Raw genomic sequence first — 15111 nt, forward strand, 5'->3', positions numbered from 1 at the left:
ATTGAATGTGCTGGGACATCGCTTATCTATAGTCGAGTGGCGAATAGAACCCTCCAACCCAAAACGATCCTTTAATAAAACCACTTCACCAAATCTTATATAGTTCATACTTTGGACTATTAAGCCATGGACTAACAAGCACTCTTTTTTTGCCTCTCCACTAATGGAGGATCAGCTCAGTGATTTTTTTTCCTTTCTTGTGCCAAGCTATATAGATGTTCTACGCTGCCAATATTCTTCCACTTTTTGATATATCGCAACCCTGATTTCTTTCTTCCGCGCGTCTTTTGCTTGCGATTTTGCCCATCATGTTTATTTGGAGTAGATTGTATTTCTTGTGCCGAAAAAGTAATACAAGTTTGCGGCACATGCCGACGCGCTTGAGTACCCGCAGATTGGAAACCTTTTGTCTAAGTAATGCGTAGCATACTTCGATAGCACCACATTTCAAAAGCTTCCAGAAATTTGTGAGCATTGACTTTGAGAGTGTAGGCTTCGTTTCCATGTAATACTACAGGCCAGAAATAACATTGGATAATTCTAATTCTGAACTTTATGGATTTATGGCGGCTACATAAAACGTTATTCTTCCTGACTATGATTATTTAAATTTAGTAGAAATAGTGAAAAAAAATCAAATAAAAACATTTAGTTCCTCAATAAGGGAACTCTAAATAGAAGTAGTATTATTGTCACGTTCATTGAATCGGTTTGGAGAAATCCAATAAGCTCGGTGCAAACAGACTTGTCAGCTATAGAGGATTTTTCATAGACTGTTGCATGTGTTCCGAACTAGCGTATTTTTCAGTTTGATCTTTCACTCGACGACGTGCGAAATGTACGATTCCAATTATAGATTTGTAATTACACAGGCTGTTCTAATATTCCACATACGTTTCGACTCGTGACCGAACGGCATGAGGTTTTCAAACGGGAACGCTTATATTATTATACGAAACCCAAAGTAATATCGGAAATGTGCTTGCAATATTAACAAGTGCTGTCTACAATAGCGTTCTCTCTATCTTTTTGCATACTTTTTATAGTGGTTTGTATTTTGTGAAATTATATCATATGGTTATCGCACTTTCAAACTTTGGTGCTTTTCCTTTGACTAACCAATTTCTCCAAAATTATTAATATTAGAATTACGAAGCAAAAACATATTATAGAAAATTTTATCAACAGCTTTCTTTGATGAAGTTACCGTTTTCTGTGATAAACAGATCTTTGTAAAGTTAGGTTATTTTTATACGAAGCAAATATGTAGACTTTTTTACTCAGTTCGCGTGTAAGTTGAGCTTAATTTATATTAAGCTATTAATATTCAAAATAAGTTCGAAGCATAAAGGCTTTGTGTCGTTATTCTAGATTAAGTAACCTTTTTAATGGAACGGAATTAAGATTTTTATTTTCATTTTCTGAATATTAAAGTTAGATTTTTTTATGATGTTGTAGAACTTGAGCTATTAGATACTAAATTACATTCGTTGTGGAACGAAAGTAGACGTTTCAAATTGTCTTCTCAGCTAGTTTGTATTCCATCTTTCTTGAACGTATTTTTCTAAAGGAGTGCACGGTAAAATGAGTTTCATTCTATTTGTTTTATAAATGCTTTCAACAAAACCCGTCTGTTGTTTGTTTCTTCAAGTTAGCGATGTTGCAGCATCATATTTTGTTTGCATCGCTATTTATTCAATGTATTTCTGTATGTATCTGATATCTATTCAAAGGTTTGTTCACAAACATACTATTTAATTTAACAAGTTTTTTTTTTAAATTAAAACATCGGTGTTTCGTTAAACTTTACTAACTCTTTTGGCAAATCGGTCATAGATTAAACGGTCATGAGTAAACGGTGTGTATGCAAGTTGACATTAAACGGTGAAAATTTTTATTCATAAGGAAAAAAATGAGAAGCCTTGGGTATTTTAAGTAAATAAAAAAACAATGTTAAAATATTGGATAAACTAGTCATTTTGACCTGGTTATTAAAATTTGTTGTCCCCAAAATAAGATTTTTTATATAATTCAGTTAAACTATTATTCGTGTAAGGTAGTGTCCTTCGAGCGCGAATATTTCGGGGCATGCGGGTTGTATTGATTTTTTTTGTTCGGAACGCGCCAACAGTGACGTTCATGTAATACCATTAGAATAAAGTTGTCTAACCTTCTACTAGTCTTTTTTTCTAACTTCAATAGAAATAAAGTTATAAACGGAATAGAAATAAAATATTTTAACAAACTTCAAAAAGCAATTTCTTTCATAAATTTATCGGCTATTTACTTATGCTGATCATACTTTATTACCTCGAAGTTTCAGTAGTTTCCTCAAGCTTCGTTCTAAGTAACACGACGTTAGAACGATGTCGGAATACGAAATTTGATTAATTACCATTGTTCACTTATAATAATTACATATTTTTATAGCGTGTCCAAATTGTTGGGGTAAAAAGAAATTTGTAGCGTTTTACAAATGGTTTTCTGACGACGCCGTCGAGGGAAATTGTCGTACCGTGAAAAGATTTTATTTTGCTTTACGAGTGCATTGACCTATTTAGTGACCTCAACATTTCCATTCATTTACTAAAGATGTTATAGAGGTAAAATAAAGATTTATTTTGTAAAACATGTTAATTTTGCTAATGATTTTCGGTTAGTTTTTTTTTACTTTGTCTCTGGTTGTTAGTAATCATAACATTAATTTAAATTTGGATAACGATGAAAAGAACGGAAGAAAACTTATAGCTTCGAATTTTAATTTTTACATTATAGGACTTTTGCTTAATTCGCTAAAAAAAAAAAAAAAAAAATTTGAGTTTGAGAATATTTTTCATATTAAGCTATACCTCAAGTTTCCACTAGCGACGCACGTGTCTTTAAGAAGTACTTTATTTGTTTTTTATATTATAAGGTGGCAAATGAGCAAGCGGTCACTTGATTCGTCGAAACAGCGAAGCGACCGCTGCCCATAGACATCCGCAATTGCAGATGCGTTGCCTAACTCCCCCTTCCTATGCGTCGAGTGCTCCGTCACATAGCCCTTCCTGTCCTTTCCTTGTAAGAAAAAGGGTGGGATGGGAAAGAAGACTAAAATTAGGCATTAATGGAATCAAGAAATAATTTTTTTATAAAAACAACGTAGTAACAATCTTTTGAACTTGAAACTTGGGAAATAAAAGTGTTACATAATAAAAACTAACTTTCAATTTTTTTTACATTATTTGCCGTACCTTCTCAACTTTGTAACACTAAAATAACCAAAAAAGTTCTTTAAGCAATCCCTTAGCATGGATATCTCATGATTAGGGTCCCCCTTAGTGAGATTCTGAGTATACCAGTTTAAGATTATAGTAAAATACTTATGTAGTTTACGATAATGAACAATTCGCGATATCCAGTAGGTACACGCGACGTGGTGTACGCCAATGCGTTGTATTCGATCGATTTTTACTACGTATTTAGGCCGCTTTTCACGATAGCCAAGTTGAAAACATTTATATAGAGTATCCTTAGTCGTTACTTACTTTTACCGATAATTTTGTATTGGAATTTAATTCAACTAAAATAACCATTGTAAGTGAAGCTTTTATTCCGAAATACGAGTAGTAGAAATAAAATGGTGACATCCGTAGGTAAGTAATTCACTTCAATATCTTACTTGACTTATAATCTAGACGTTAGAAAATACGGGGAAGCACAAGAGACGTCTACTTTACATCTACATTTTAAAATAATTAAGCAGGGATGAGGGTCTGCCTAGTCTGACCCATGATTGTGTGAAAGCATCACACATGTTTTGTGTGGGACGAATCACACAAAGGATTGACGTATCTGGGACGTTACTGTCGTTATAAAACAATACTTAGCCTATACCCTCGATGTCGAGACACAATAAAATGTAACAATAGCTGAAGAGGAGTATAGAGTTACAATTCGCTAGTGAGTAGTGACCGAGGGAAGTTGCGAACACTTGACATGTATAAAGAAAGATGTGTTTGCTTATTATATATTATACCTTTGTAATTTTCACATGGAGTATAAAGTTTGTAAATAAACTGTGCACCTACCGCGAATATTTGTGCCAATCCCATTTGTATCTTCAATTATGTCAAAATTAGTATTAGATTTTTGGTGCACTTTACGCCACACACAAATTTAAATTTAAATTTTCTTCTAAATAAAAACAAAACTGTTTATACAATAAAACACAGTAATCAAAAATAAATACAATTAACACAATTTAGAAGCATGTAATATTTTCTTTATTTAATGACTAGCTGTAGTCCGCGATTCCGTGCGCGCGGAATGAAAAAACACGTAATAAGTAGCCTATGTGTTCTTCCAGACTATGTTCTACATCTGTGCCAAATTTCATTAAGATCCGTTGAACCGTTCCGGAGATACCTTCAAACAAACATCCGTCTATCCATCTACATTCGCATTTACTCGTATAATATTAGTAAGATAAATAACATAGTCTGTGAAACAATTGAAGTATCATTATTTATTTAAGTGCAAGTGTTTTACGGTTAAATAAAATATGAAGCAGAGAAACAACAGGCTTCCATTTGGCATTCGCTTCGTTGTTTCATTTCTTTCATATTCATGTGAAGTCACGGTCCGCAGCTACTAGTACTCTTGTTTATTTTTAGACTGGAGATCCGTAGTTTATCGTTACTGCGCAAAAATAAAATAAATAAATTTAATACCTATAATTATATATATATATATAATTAAATTACTATTTGTACTTTTTCTTTCAACTAAACTATCATTTATAAAAAAAAACCGAAGACTTAACTGAGCTAAAATGTATTTATGTTATGCTCAAGGACAAAGAGTTATAAAAACTGATAATTTAGTTGAAGGTTGTGCTTTCAAAGAAGTTTTTTTTGCTGCGGGGAGAATAAAATCTTTGTGAAAATGTCTAGCACGCCGAGACACGAACGCAACTCAGAGTTTTGTATGATAGATTTGAGTCCGCCTATATATTTTAACAGTGGTAGACGCCAGCAACAAAAACATCGATGGCGCGAATGGGCCGGCTATTTCAGCTCAGAATATGTCCATACAAAGCTGATCTATTGCTTCTCAATCACTTTGTTAATCACTGGCGCTACTTTCAAACTTCAATGTACACCATATATTGTTGACATTTAGAATATATTTATACCCCTATGCTTCGTTCATAAATTGATATTACCTCGCCTCGATTGGTTTAAATTTTCCTTATTGCGTTGCGTGCAATGAGACTGTTGATTACTACTAAAATAGCTTTAACATCGACTGAATGCCACTCTGCGGTATTCACAGTTCTCACTTTTCTCATACGGTTGAGCTTCAAATGGTTTGTATGTTTCATGTAATAAAACATTATTAAATTTATAAATAGTTTCAATCTATTTTCCATTAAGATTTTTTTTAAATATCGCTCTTGTTCATCTCATACGCAATACTATGAACCAAAACCTTATGGAATAATCGATATTAACTATAATCTTATTAATTAGTTATTAGTTTTTAATTATTAGTTTATTGTTATTATTATTTTATTGTTAACTAGCTTTCGCTCCCGACTCTGTTCGAGCGGGATAAAAAGAAAAACTTAATTTGTAGCCTAAGTAGACTTCCAGACTAATGTTCTGCATTTATTCCAAATTTCAGCGAGATCCATGAAGCCGTTCTAAAGATATCTTCAAACATCAATCCAAACATACGCATTTATAATATTAGTAAGATTATTATGATCAAGCTTTAAAATGAACATTAATTGTTGTCCTTGTGTGATGTAAATGTTGTACTTTATTGTTACTAAAATTGTTCCACTGAGACAAGAATTTATACTGAATTTATATTTCAATGTTTACTCCACGGCATATGTAGAACATATATGCGGTATTTTAAAGATTTGTTGTAGCTAAAAATATATCTATTAACAATATACATTGGTTCGGTCCCTAACAAAAAAATAATTGCAAAATTGTCCTTTTTAACAACTTAGCTTGTTACTTTATTTAAAGTAATGCAGAATAAAATTATAAAATTTCATACTGAAACTATGAAAGCTATTAGTATTTGGGAGTATTCAAGTTAACAAAGTGTTCAGTTAATATCGTTAGTTAACCATCGAATCACCAGTTAACTTTAATTGTCTGCACTTCGCTTTAAAGTCATTCAACACCAATTTAACCGTTTAACGTTGCGAAATTCACTTGATCACTTTATGTATATTTATACTGTCAACAATGCTAATTAATGAACGATATCGTAAATGTACTTAGTATGTGCTGGTTATATTTAGTTTTGCCTAAATTGCGTACATTAAATCGTCTAACACAGCCTAAGACCGCGGGCATGTGATTAGCGACGAGCGGAGCGGCACGACAGCGGAACGGTGATCAAAACAAAAGTACTACTCCGCTCCTTTCGAGTATGTAGTTGTATTGTGCTTTACTTTTGATTCCATGGCCCCACTCTGCTCTTGGTGCTGCCCAATCCGATGTAAATTTCGTGCCCGCGGACTAAGCCGTTGCGAAAGACAATAACGTGACTGTTTATAAAACAAACATGTAATTGAAACTCAAAATGTTAAAATAAGATTTGATTAAACTAAATCAATTTTACTTTATAAAGTCCTCTAAATAAATAAAGTTAAGTTGGGGCTTTCAGCTGTAGATCTGAGCATACACTAAAAGTATTGAAACGTTGAAAATGCAATTTATATCTCATTCGTTCGTTCCTTTGTCGAGTCTTAATGACATTGCTTATTTTATTACTGGAGGCTAAGCGGGGAAAGTCGACCGCTTTGTTATCCGTCAGAAATAAGACTGGTCGAGCTTTAAGCACAATATTGAGTTACGTCTATTTTTCAACATTCTATCTCGAAATTCTGTAACTTTTCTTTCGGCGGTAATATTTTTTTATCATTCATTGACTTTGAAAATTTGGATATGTACTGATAAAGAGGTATTTAACCAAATTGAGGCCGGAAGTTTTACTGATTTCAATTTTTTTACCAGAACAATGACGTATTTTCATAGGTATACCACTCAAATGCAGGCGTGCAATCAGAAAACTAAATATTACAGTTTAATAAATTAAAAAATACATATACAATTTACTTATTAGGATCAAGATAAAAATCTGAAATTACCCGTCAAGTTAAAAAAATATTTAAAATCAGCGAAATTAGTTAAAGCCAGAAATATTGTTTATTCGATTTTATATTACGTTTCACTGAGTAAATAGCAGTAGGCGTGAATAAGCTCTCGCTTATCGCTGGATGCCACAAATGGCATTGCTGAAAATACATTATAATACGTTTACAATATTTTTTAGCAAAGGTTGTTGGCTTATAATATTTTTATTCCAATACATCACACTCTATTCTTATGTATTTATACTTAATTTCGTTTAAATAGAACGTATATAGAATATTTTTTATGTACAGTCTCTGTAACTGCACATTTATGATTTAAACCATACTAGCTCCCGGTATAAATGTGTAGTTTAGTGATGTCAAGAATCAGGTCGCTTTTTGTACCAAAATCGTTTTAGGGTCAATGACTTGATTCTAACTCTACTGAATGAAAGCTTTGCTATGAGTGGGTACTGGCCTATATTCGATGCTAGAATTAAAAAGAGTTTTTATATTGGAAAAGTTATCATTCAATTAAACTATGTTAAATAGTACCTTATTAAACGATTTAATCATTCTGCTTTCATTCCACCACTCGACGTATCGCGACGGTGATATTGCCGTGTCAATGCACATTTATGAGAATGTATGGAAATGAAACTCAGATAATGTCGCCCTGAATGCGACATCTTACCGTAGGTTTCCAGTGCCGTAACCTCTATATACCATACTATTATCTCCATTTTTTTTCAAAGAGTGTGTGGTGGAGTGGAAACCCACGCTTATGATCTTTCACATTTTTCAAGTAGAACACAATCTACTGTAAAATTATAATCTTTGAACCGTAACCTTCTTTTATCGATTTTCGCCATTCACTGAATAATTAATTCATAAATAACAGTTAATCCTTGAGAAAGCTTCCAGTTCTGTGAAATTACAAAGTAATGGCTTTTAATAATTGAGATTTTCGTGTTGCAAAGGATTATTGTGGCTTGTTAGTTTGTTAAGTGATTCGTGAGGTCGCGGAAATATTCCTTTGATGCTTATACAGTCCGTTTGAGAGTTAATGGTGTGTACTTTGATTGGTTTCAAATAAAGTAAAAGTCGAAACTTGTGGTACTTTAATTGCTTACTATGGATTTTTATTAAAACCTCAATTTTTCAAACTTAACAGTTTATAGAAACAAACCAAAAACTACGTTGCGTACTAAATGAGTAAGTTTAATATGGAGTTAATCTTACTAATATTATAAATGCGAATGTTTAGATGGATGGATGAATGTGTGTTTGTTGAAATTTGCCACAGATGAATAATATAATCTGGGAGAACACATAGGCTACTTATTAAAAAAAAAATTAAACCGCTCAGACTGAGTCGCCGGTTACAGCTAGTTAATAAATCACAGCAACATAAAACATTCAAACGACATATCACACTATATAAAATCAAATATGATTTTTAATGCAAACTTATACTTTTTTTATTGTCTATGTATTTTATTGCTATCAATGCTTCATTTGTGCTGATTGCTTTTATTCAGTGACTTTGGAAAATGAATAAAATATATTTTAAGAAGCAATTTAAAATATCTTAATTATTGATATTTTTTATTGGCGTCTTTCATTAAAAAATTAAAACTAAATGTGATGGCAATTCTTAGATTTTATAAGTAATAAAGGACTTTCTATTTAAATGGAACGACAATAAAACGTGGACTTTTTTTATATACTATATGTTTAGTGTTGGGAAAAGAGGTCAAGAGAGATATGTGCTACAGTGAGCTGGATAGCAGCAACTTGAAAAATATGCAGAAGTACTATCCATGAAGTCTATATGCATGACTGAAAACAAAAGTACATTTTTAAAATACTTTCTTATCTTTCATTTTATATGGTTTCGAATTATGTTTTCATTCTAACTATATATTGTGTCACAGATCGTTTCATTGCGACTCATGTTCGTTAGATGCCTTGTGTCGAAGACGAACATAACATTTGATTTATATTTTAAAAAATGTCAGGTATAACCGTATGAGTTTTCATTGCGAAACACATGTATTAGAACATATTGTCATTCGTCACATTCTCTTTGAAAATGTGAAAATAAGAGAAATGGAATTTTTACTTTTGTGTTAATAAAAACTTATCTTTCCTTCTTTCAATTATGTTTTTTATCAAGTGTATCGGTAACTCACATTAATGATATGGTTAGTCGGGTTTTTGTCAGTTTATTCTTATTCCCCTAAATGTTCCAGTTTAAAAAAGCTATACTGTCTTTTTTTCTAAGCAGTACTTGATAAAAAAATGTTAAAATGATTTACGTTAAATCTCAGACTAAGAATAGACTTTAAACGAATTAAAGTCATTCATTATCAAGTTACGGACTTAAACTACGAAGTATAGAGTAAAATGTGTTGGATTTTTCTACGGTTTTTTGTACAGTAGCTACTATTTTTATACCAATCTATATACATCAAAATTATTGTTTCAATGTTTGTCTGTACGTGTACCTAAATTAATAGTTATATTTTTATTAAACTTTGATAGAATGTTAGTTTTTTTTTTTTGTTTTAAATAGGGCTTTTTTCTTGAATCATGTTATATTGTTATTTATTTAATTATTCTGAGAGTTCAGGTAAATTTTACCTGATGTTGCGATAATTCGGCGCAAATTGATTTTTTTGTCATTGGACCGTACGAGTCAAAAAAAATATATCCATTGGGCTGATCGATCGGTAGGCCGATCGGCCCAACAGGAAATTCTTGAATGTTAACTCGCTAGCCGGAGCGATTTTGCTACGACATCATCATTTAAAATGTATGTCTAGAAAGGTCAAAAAGCTTTGCCATTAAATTGTTTTTAGTATTATATGACTCATTTGTTTGCATTATGGTCGCCTAGAGACGAACATGGTTGTACATTTGACGTAGTTTACTATGTGCAGTACATTCTAGCCGTTGTTGGCACATTACCAAAATCCAGTCTGGCCTCGTACGAATGTTGGTACAACGACCTTATTTGCTATCGATTCATTTATTTTATATCCTCTATAATTGTATCATAACTATTCGGTGCCAACGACACTTCGTTGAATAATTACTTCGAGTTACTTATTTTTATACGAGCTATTATCTATCACCTATTTTATTATCTATCTATCACCTATATTCCAATCAATTAAAAGTAATAAAATCACCATCTCAAAGGCCGGCAACGCATTTGCGATTCCTCTGATATTGCAGATGTCCATGGGCGTCGATGAGCATCTTGGTGTTCCCGCTGCTCGTTTGCCCCCTTCTCTTATTAAAAAAAAAAAAAAAACTTTTGGTTGCATAACATAAAATTATTCTGGGATGATGACTCGTAACTGATAAACTGAGAAAGTTAGGCTGACGAAAGCTCATTCATTAAAGCGATACATATGCCTGCTTCACTGCTCGTCTGAAATTCAAATACAAATGTTCATATTCAATGTGGATCAGAAACAGTACTGAACGTTTGTTCCGATAAAACGAGCTTATTAACCTTAAACCTTTGTCTACATTTATCAATTTATTTCTACAGTTATGGTATTGTTAAGTGTATTGAAGGCCAGTGGCACTTTGACGACGACATTAGGGAATCAGTCGGTCAACAGTAGGAAAGTCGAAAAGTGTTGTCTGATCTTATTGTTAATAAACTGCAACAATAGGCTAGCGTCGCGACGGATTGGCGCCTCGCGGGCGCATGTCAAGTGTCAAGTGTGACCCCATAATATCGGCTGCGGTTATTATGAACACAGTTCTAATTAATTATTCATAGAAAGTGTCGAGATTGCTTCTACATGTAATTTCATGCTTGCATTATTAACACATACAACCTTTTTGATTGACATTATTATCAGGTTTTATCTTTTAAATGTGAGATTGGTTTAAATATAAAGTTGAGTTTGTTTTGTTGTTAATTAAAATAATAAAATATTGAAATTCATTTATTAATCGTGGTCAATAATTTCTTAAATTTAAAATTTAGAATTTTTCAAATTTGTACAACCACGTGTTTGACATTTTACACATAGCATTTCAGAAACTTATTGGTACAAGTTGATTTACCAAAAATATTAAAGAAGGATCATTCTTAAAAGGAAACTAATCTTTTATTCATAGCATTTTATATCTGTAATGTCAAATATAATACAAAAATAATTCATAAAAAAAAAATTCTGAGTTTAATTTTTCTCCGCAGTTTCGCTTCGGTACTTTTTTTTATTCAGAGCAATAAATATTGGATTGTAATAGTGTAATAATTTCGACTGGTAAGGTTCGAAGTCGGAACAACGCGGCGTGTTCCGTACCGCAGTGTTATGTAAGAGAACACCGCTCGATAGAGACTAGCTGGGACGCACAAACTTGTTACCCATGTCTCTTTTTGTACGGGAATTAAGGAAAATCTCAAACATATAAAATTGTTCTGTCAACTAATTTAAATTTCAAATACCTTTAGAATTATAAAATAAAAACGTAAAATATACTAAAAACTTTTTAGTAGTTTCTAAGACTATTTTAAAAGAAATTAAATGACTTCAAGACAGAGTTAATTCACGAGTTGTTAAGTGGTTTTGCTTAGTGTATAGTGACAAAAAATACACGAAGGGACTCTTTTGTTGGCCAAATAACAACTCTGAATGCTGCACTAAAATAAGTATTTACAAGCACAAGTTTTAAAAGTAAAATAAAATAGTTTCTTTTTTTTGTTAATTTGTTAACGTGTATGTAACGATTGGGAACTTTCTAGTTCTAGAATCTAGTCTAAACTCTCAAATGTTTTAAATTCTGATTCAAAACATTTAGTTATGTTTGGTAGCATGACAGTCATGTGGATGAGTGATTATATAAGATGGGTAATGAGTATGCTAAATGGTGAACCACGATCGGTGTATGCCGCAAATACGATTGCGTTTGTTTGGAATAGATTCGTTTGTTGCCGCAGTGTTACGTAACATTTAGTACGAATGCCTTGATTCAGGCCCTTAAAATTAGTTCTTCCTTTACCTTTGAATATTCTGACAACTTCATTTTCTTCTTCAAACAACATATTTTAATAGGATTTAACCGTTTGACTTGCGATGAAGTTTTGCAAAGAAGAATTGGCGTTTTGAAAAAAACTAATGAAGTGTACGCTGTTATTTATTTCAATTTTTAAAGTTTAAATAGAAATTGTTTATTTTTACAAACAAATTAAGTTCGCTATTTCCTTCGGCTAGTGTTACTTCGATTTTTTAGAATCAGACATATAAGTGACTATGGATGTTTTTATGTCATTTTTCAGTATTAAACAATCGATTGTGTGCTTAGATTAGAATAAGCGCTGGTTAGAAAAATAACTTAGTTCAGACTCAAATGTCATTACTAACTAAAGTTCTTTACTGATGGTCTTAAAGCCTACACCATCATCTTATTCTCGCTCCCTCGGCTTCTCAAAGCGAACGTCGTCTGACATAAAACATATAGGGCAGTAGTTTTACGTGAACTTATTTTAATGATGAGTTTCTTGTTTTAGTTACCTCTACCCAACAATGGATGAGTTGGCGAATCAGATAAACTACGTGCTTGGCCACTTCGGCATCAAGACTTTCATCGGCTTCGGCGTCGGCGCAGGCGCGAACATTCTCGCTAGATTCGCTCTCGTTCACCCGCAGAAGGTAAACATTTACTTTTCGCTTAACCCAACAAATTCAGCCGTTGAGTTTGTTCAAGGAGTTAATGGAAACCGACGCTGGGCTATAGCTAATATCGCGGGTATTCATTTCCATATTATTTCTCAACATCAAACTTAATATACATTTTCGAGAGATAATTTAATAACGGTCTTGACATAAACTCTTTGTTAGCTTTCAAAACTTACATCGTTATTTGCTTAATATTATCCTATAATATATGCCATATAAAACTAAGTTTGAAGAAGCAGAAAACTGGCGTCGGCCGTAATCTGTTTTCGGCTTTGGAATAGCATAACATTCATCAGTCACTGACAGTACTGATAAAACTAATGGATATTTGTATTTTAACAAGCTAATGTTTTTGTAGGTGGATGCTTTGACCTTGATCAATTGCACCTCAAGCCAGGCCGGATGGATCGAGTGGGCTTACCAGAAGATGAACTCCCGCTCGCTGCGCGCCCGCGGCATGACCCAGGGTGTCCTCGATTATCTCATGTGGCATCACTTCGGCAGGGTGAGTACCTTCTATTGTTTCAGTTATAGAACACCCACTGCTCGAATCAGCACTAATTCTGTATTTTTAACCAGTTCGTTTGCAGTAAAGTTGAACCATTTAATAGTAAAAATTCCAAACCATCTATCGGATTGAGAACGTTTCATACGAGCCGAGGTTTGGCAAATTTTCCCCGTGTTCCGGGCACTTGCCCCTTTGGCTCACGTTCAAAATGTCTGGCCCACTGCATTCTGTAATTTTTTCACTTTGTGAACATCCAACTAATCAATACCACATTGGACTGGATAACTTTAATGCTGTGCACAATGATTACAATACTGCTTATAATTTTACTTATAACTTTACTTGTGTGTTAATGAGGTTGGCGGAAACACGTTTTTAATAGTATTCTGTGGTAAATTTAGATTTGAAATTAACTTTAAAATCCACACAAAGTTCGTACTTAATTAGTGCGAACGCAAACAATGTCAGCTTTTGCATAGTAAAGGCGAATGTGCATCGATGCGCTGCAAACCGCGTTCGTCATGTGGACGTTGTAGTTGCTACGTAACGCCTCTAACTGGTGCGGCACACGGGTGACGTCATTTGCATACCAGCAACGCTATCTACATTGACACAAATGCAACCGCATCATGAAAATTCTTGCCAACTCGATTTACCCATTTTAAATCTGGCGATTAATATCGCCAGCTTAATATGTTATAATTATTTGTGCTTGCGTAACTTTTACAGTATTTTTTACTATCCCTGTGTATTAATATTTTATGTTAAATTTCAACTTGAAGCGTTTGTAACTCGTTATTTAATCCTGTATTAACTTTTCGTCTAGACGGTAACTTAAAACATTTAGCTTTATTCTTGGCTTGGCGGCAGAACTTCATAAGTATAATTTATTGCGAATTTCGACGTTTTGTCATTGATATTTTCTTATTTATTGTAATATGTACAGTGTGTTATGTAATTGTTATACTTGGTAACTGTGTCAAGGTCTTAGACGACATTTTAAACTTATTTTGCGTTTTTATTATTGTGTTTATACTTTAAGCGTGTAATTCATAGAAAACCACAGAACGTTGACTTTTGAAGGAGCGTTTTTGTCATCAGTTCGCCGAGGAGCGCAACCACGACCTGGCGCAGATGTACCGCGGATACTTCACCCGCCACGTGAATCCGACCAACCTGTCCCTGCTGATGGATTCCTATGTGCGCCGCACTGATCTGAACATTTCCCGCGAGGGACACACCATCCGCGCCCCGGTGCTCAACATCACTGGTGCTTTGTCTCCTCATGTGGATGACACCGTCACCTTCAATGGACGCCTCCAGCCTACCAACTCCACTTGGATGAAGGTTAGCGATATCACCATGTCGTTTGACCCCTTTTCCACCAAGCCTCCCCTTAGTACATGTCCACACGCAACTGTTTTTAGGTCAGTCACATCTTCGGTGTAAATGGTTTTTATATCGCACATAATTAGTCTTGCGACTAGTCGTGCTAGTGGAAAAGTGGTCTTAGTATCAGGAGTATATAATTGTTGCAAGATTTGTGTTTTTTTTCATCATTGCAGGTTTGTGTATATTTACGTATGTCTGTGTATATGTCCATCCCATTATGATTAGGCAAATGAAGTCACATTAACCACAATATTTATTCGTATTCTCCATCAAACCATTAAGTTATGAAGGAGAAAGGTAAATTTATTTTTCATTACTCTCTGACTCAGTCAAAGAACTAACGTTTCGAGTTCCACGATGTT

General features: G+C 33.5%; 1 protein-coding gene across 6 annotated transcripts in view; it reads left to right on the forward strand.

Moving 5' to 3' along the window:
• LOC106717276 (protein NDRG3) overlaps positions 1 to 15111 on the forward strand; it is a 57149-nt gene that overhangs the window by 36880 nt on the left and 5158 nt on the right. For all 6 annotated transcript variants that reach the window (XM_014511087.2, XM_014511083.2, XM_014511082.2 and 3 more), the window contains 3 exons: positions 12681 to 12822; positions 13208 to 13354; positions 14459 to 14704. In XM_014511087.2, coding sequence (XP_014366573.2) covers positions 12681 to 12822; positions 13208 to 13354; positions 14459 to 14704 — 535 coding nt within the window. The remainder of the gene's footprint in view (positions 1 to 12680; positions 12823 to 13207; positions 13355 to 14458; positions 14705 to 15111) is intronic.

Source organism: Papilio machaon, chromosome Z, assembly GCF_912999745.1.
Source record: "Papilio machaon chromosome Z, ilPapMach1.1, whole genome shotgun sequence".
Taxonomy (NCBI): Eukaryota; Metazoa; Arthropoda; class Insecta; order Lepidoptera; family Papilionidae; genus Papilio; species Papilio machaon.